Here is a 6,000-nt window from a genome sequence, read left to right as displayed (position 1 = left end):
CGATTGGACTTTCTTTGCACAGTTAATTGATAAGTGAAATTACTCAAATAAAACCAGTGGATGTGACCAGATAATTATTACAACCACCACTAACTTTACTCAAGTACTGTTTGAGTACAAACTCAACGTACCTGTGCTTCACTTTATTATTCTAATATTTTGAATGACACTACATTTAAGAGGGAAATATTGTACAACTCCATTGGTATTATTTTACATTAGCTACCAGCTATTTCAAAGATTAAGATTTTACACGAAAAACATATCTGCTTCTTATATATGATGATTCATTAGGTTATAGTATGCTGTATATCCATCCATGAGCTATACTGCTTATCCTTTGGATGGTTGCAGGGGGGCCGGAGCCAGTCCCAGCTGACAGTATGCCCTACAGCCATTTACAAAGCAATATATGAAGAATTAGCTTCACCTCAACCAGTTGAGGCAGTGGGGTTAGGTCATATGGGTAAAATCAATATTATGATATTTGTCCAAAGTATGAAAAATCACAGGTGAAATAATCCAACCGAAATTCAACATAATAAACTGTGCTCCACCGTTATGAATTAATCCGACAAACCCTTTTATACATGTATGTAAATCAACAACTATGATTAAAATTTACTCAGTCATTAACTCATCTCAGAGTGTGAAAGCAAAGCAAGTTTATTCATTTTTCACAATGAGATTCCACTCGCACTTGATCAAGGATAGTACTGAATTAATACATGACATAACATCACAACCCCAAACTACAGATGAAGAAAATATGTGCACTGCTCTGTTGAACAAACAGACTGCAGTGATATATTGTGGCCTTGATATTCAGTTGACAACCCCCTGCACGCAGACTGTCAGCAAGCTGGACTAAATTACTGATGCAGTGCACCACAGATAGTTCACCGCAGTAACTCATCAGTGTTGGATTTCAACTTCTTTCCCTCTATCAGACAGTAACTTAGTGCATCAACTATGTAAAGGTCTGTTGCCCTGGGTCCCAAGGCCCATCGACCGTCTTGTCGGTTATGATTGGCTGGGTGCTTTGTTGCTTCTTACGCTTCGCTTGAATAGAATAAGTAAAGAGAATTTCAATCAAAGTGGAATATATCCCCTGGTTGACACTGGGCTCTAGAATCAATTGGCAGTCAACACTTTCAGCTTAAGTTGGTGTGCTTCAGGGCAACCAATCCCTCATTTCTCACTGGAGTAAAAACACCTGGGTCCCACCCACTTACACAGAGAGCAAGTACATCCATTTGTAGAGCCTTAGTTCTTTAGCTGCATACACTGTTGCAGTTTCTGAGGCTGATACTCAAGACCCTCATTGACAGATATTATTCTCAGTTGTTTTTTTTCTACATGGAGACAGAGCGCTGACCGGCAGTGCATACTTATACACAGTATACTGTATACAGTACAGTATATGAACAAACCATTACATTCTTTTACGGTTCACCCACACTACAGGGTGTTTGTGGAAAATCCACAGCTGTCTGTTCTGCTTTTGTGTTGCTCTAAAGGATTTTAATATCAAGTGAAATAAAAAATCTGCCTCAGTTTGTTACAAACAACAACTTATTAGAGCTAACTTATGTCATCCATTAGACCTATGTAAACTGGCATTAGCCTTTGTCAAATACACAGAGTGACAAGACAGACAACATCAAACAGTTTCTTTACTGTTGAGGTGAGGCGTACTGAGGTGATTGAAACAGCTTACAGGGCTGTTTGTAACCCGACACTCTAATGTCAAGAGAAACAAGTGACAGCACAACAGCTTCTCCGAAGATACAGACTGAATATATAAATCATTATGTTTGATAATGTCATCTTAGTTTTAGATGAACAGAGTCTAAACAGTGAGAGATATGCCTGAGTAATGTGTTACTAGATTATGTTGTGGCCCATTATGACAACCGCTAAATTCATCCATCCCCTGCCTGTGCTACTTTCACTATGACGATGAACGATGATGAAAAATATTAAAAAACAGCTTCTTTTTCAGTCATAGGACGCTGGATGTATTATCATCAACGTTAAAAAATTGCAATTTTTTCATAATTTTGTTAAAAATGAACAAGGCTTAAAGTATACAAGCATGCTGGCAGCTCTGTGAATGCTGTACATGTGGAGCATTCACATGCTCCTTGGATGGTCCCATTTCTGCATGTGCTTTTAAGTGGAAATGTGGAAAGAACACTACACACTTCATCTTGACGGGGAACAATTCACATGTCAATCCATTCAATATTTCTCCAGATCTTTCAGTCAAAAGCACGACTGTTGTCTTCTTGGTGGCGCTAGAGGACAAGTCAAGGGATCACTGGTCTTTAGGAGACATCCTGTGGAGACCACGAATGTCTGAACCGAACATCTGGACCAAAGTGGTGGACCAACAGACAGTGCTGTCCCTACATCCTCGCTGTTAATAACTCTGTATTGCGCTGTATGTGGCCCTCTGTTTATCAAATCATCACGACACACACAATCATCCTGACTTACCAGACTTACCATTGTCGAATGCCAGGAATGTGGCCTCATACACGTTGTTTTTGACGTACATGGACTCTCGGTCCAGCAGAGCCATGGTGGTGATCTGACCATTGGTCCTGTTGATCTTCAGCCAGTTAGCTGGGTCTGACAGCTTGGAGTACCTGTACACACACACACACACACACACACACACACACACACACACACACACACACACACACACACACACACACACACACACACACACACACACACACACACACACAGACAGACAGAAGGTTCATTAAATACCAAGATACTCCAGAAATTAACTTTTGCAGCCAAACTGTTACTTGAATTCCAGCAGCTCTGAACCTTTTATTTGTGGAAGCACCCATTATCATGTTCAATGTTCATTACCATAATAAGCAATACCAGCCAAGCACCTTTGAAATATTACAGTGACATGGAGAGCGGAACATATGTTCACTGAGCTTATCATAACAGCAGCTCATTAGCATGAAGACCGATGAAAACCTGATCCCATATGCAGAACAGCCAGGCGAGGCTCTTAACAACTTCACTGCTCTTTGTACCCACACAACTGCCACAGCAACTCTCATCACTGTCACCGGTCGATACATCAACGGAGTGGAAAGTGACAGCTGGAATTAAAGTCTCTATATCCCATTAACAACCATGACGAGTCTTAACATCTGACTGAGCGTAGGAAGTGCCTGTCTCTCAGTTTTAGTGAGAAATGGTTAATTGTAGACAAGCAAGAAGTTTCACCATCAGGGAGATGGTCAGCGTGTCACCGTGGTGACAGAAGGTGGGGGTGAGAGGGACAGGCGGACAGAGCGAGAAAGTGAGGGAGATCATAGGCATGTTTCTGAATGTAAGCATGGTCGGTGGAAAACGTGATGAGTGGGAACGGGGGCTTAATGAAAGCTGTGCGTTGGTGGCAGAGCCTCACAGGCAGGGAGAAAACGAATTCCACCTCCAGCTAAAGACGAACACCTCTGCACTATACACATCCAACAGAGAGACAGGGACATGATGGCAGACGGGAACTCCCTCTATCATATTTTAACAGTTTCTTTCTGAGAAAACATAATAATCAGATGGAAGTAAATATGATTTCTAGTGCAAGAGGCTGTTGAGCAGCGTTAGTCAGGATCTGACGTTGCCCTGCAGGTTAGATTGCAGTGTTTACGTGGCACATCAGGCACTCTCATCTCCTTCCTATGCCAACATGATTTCACCTCCCACTGTCTTTACTGTGACTGCACCTGACAGAGCAGAGTGTCTTACTATACTTGTGAAGACTTCTCTAACTGCTAAATAATAGCTCAAAAAAGCATAAAACATGTGCTCACTTTTCAGGGTTAATATTCTAACCATAACAAGGATAAAAATACAAAAACACACACAAACAAACACATGTTTAATTTGCTCTTGCTGCCACTTCATCACATCTCAGAGTAAAATCAGCTGGCAAACAGGCTCGGCCTCACATCATCTTCTCGTTGCTTTCCTCCAGAGAGAGAAAAAGGCAGGAAACTCATAAAAATAAAAAACACCAGCTGGCTCCTGTCCCATCTACTGCTCACACACAGGCCTTTCACTCATCCTGTGCTGGCGCTCCCGTGCATCATTGTGAGTCTACCTTTGCGCATTTCTGTGTCTTCTGTGTGTATATTGTGCAGGGGTTCAAGAGAGGTCACCTAAAGGGAATACAGCAGCCGCAGCAATGAGGTTGTCTGACCGTGAGCTGAACAACTGCTGGCAAGCTGCTATGGAGAAGACAGCAGCTCTGAGTTCCCATCAAATAACAGAGACACGGACTGACAGAGGAAGGGACAGGGTCAGCAGGAGCAAGAGGGAGGGAGGGATGAGAGAAAATGGAGTAAAAGAGGTGTTACTTCTCTCAAAGGACAGGAGCGCTCAGCCCACTTGCTTTGCATGACATGTCTTTTCAGGAGAGGAAACCTGAGATGTGGATATTGCTCAGTCCTCTGTACAGTGCATATAAGAGAACATCTCTCACTAACCCCACTGCTATCAATTCAGTAACATTTCCACTGGTTCCACAGTGGAAGAGGCCGTCTCACTGACATTAAGAAAAATCAATCTCTCTCGTTGGAGCTGGCAGATGGAGCGGAACGGTGCTGCTGGACCTCAGTGGACATGTGGGAGTTTCTGTCGCACAAGGTCGATGCCGGGATGGCACGATGCCCGCTGTGTGTCATCCCAGTTAGGAAGGATGGAGGGAGCGATCAATGAGGAGGAAGAGGAGGAGAAGACAGGGATCTAAGGAGGGCAGGCAGACAGTGTCCAACTCATTACAGGATGACCTCTTCACGCCAGTCGCCTGGCAACGGGGAGGTAACTGGAGCTCTGGATGTGGGTGGGGGGTCAGTTGAGAATGTCACAGAAGAGGCATAAACTGTGAAGTAACTGTCCAGCACTGATTAAACATCGGTGACACACAGATTCATAGGGATGGGGGTGGACAAAATATTAGAAATACCTCACTACAGTCAGTCCTCCTTTGGACTGAAGCACTGATATACAAGCAGTCTTGTATAAAGTAATGAATAAAGCAATACTTGAGTAAAAGTACCTGGTTAGTATCTTACCAAAAAATGACTTTAGACTTAAAGTCACCTTTTAGCATATTGAGTAAAAGTCTTAAAGTATCTGATATTTATTGTACTTCAGTATCAAAAGTAATTTTCTGATTATAATGTACTTAAGTATTGGAAGTAAAAGTTAAAAAAAAGTGAGCTGTTCGAATTTTGATTATGAACTTTACTGTGGCTTCCTTATAGTAAAGCAAAAATCTTCAGAGTTACCACACCTTCTTAAACATCAAATTCAAAGACTTTTCCAAGACTTTCCAGGCATAATTCCCTCAAATTCAAGGACCAAACACAACATATTTTGAGAGAGCTCAAACAAAGAGAAAAACTGAATATTTGAGTAGGCTGGCAGGCACACGAGGCACTTCAGTTAATAACAACTAGTTAAAGCACATAAGACGTGCAGTGGATAGCATGAGCACTGATTGCTGCTACCTACAGAAGAAACTTGAATTTTTATTTGCTTGTAAGATTTTTCCCCTATTTTTCATTATTTATGCTGCTCAATGCAGTGTCCTTGAATGTTGCATGCAATGTTATAATCTATATAGAGGCAGCTGGAGACTGGATAAGAAAGAACTGCATAGCACTGTATATGACGCTGAAATACTGAATAAATAAAATATCAGTTAAAGAAAACTGATTGGTTATATCACCACTTCTACCAAATCTGCTATTATCAATATTTTCATATTAACAAGGGACCAAATTACAGTCCACAACTCCACAAGGTTTTGATTCACTCTCACCACTGTCATCAACCTTATTTCCTGATGTGGCTGCTTTCATCAGAAATACTCTAAACAGAGTAAAAAAAAAGCAAATATTGGTCTTATATTTGCCAAGTGGCCAGATACATGACACGTTTAACACATCGAATTAA

The 6,000-nt window shown here is 41.6% G+C and overlaps 1 protein-coding gene across 2 annotated transcripts in view; it reads right to left on the bottom strand.

Moving 5' to 3' along the window:
• Positions 1–6,000, bottom strand: part of cdh4 (cadherin 4, type 1, R-cadherin (retinal)) — a 194,380-nt gene that overhangs the window by 8,560 nt on the left and 179,820 nt on the right. The window contains exon 12 of one of the 2 annotated variants that reach the window (XM_087179767.1): positions 2,503–2,654. In XM_087179767.1, coding sequence (XP_087035893.1) covers positions 2,503–2,654 — 152 coding nt within the window. The remainder of the gene's footprint in view (positions 1–2,502; positions 2,655–6,000) is intronic. The other variant, XM_023428032.2, reaches the window with a different exon arrangement.

The sequence above is a fragment of the Seriola lalandi genome, unplaced genomic scaffold (genome assembly GCF_002814215.2).
Source record: "Seriola lalandi dorsalis isolate HSWRI2012SDOR001 ecotype SW California unplaced genomic scaffold, Sedor1 jcf7180002054864, whole genome shotgun sequence".
Taxonomy (NCBI): domain Eukaryota; kingdom Metazoa; phylum Chordata; class Actinopteri; order Carangiformes; family Carangidae; genus Seriola; species Seriola lalandi.
Note: the sequence above shows the minus strand (reverse complement) of the source record. Positions and strands in the feature narration are given on the sequence as shown.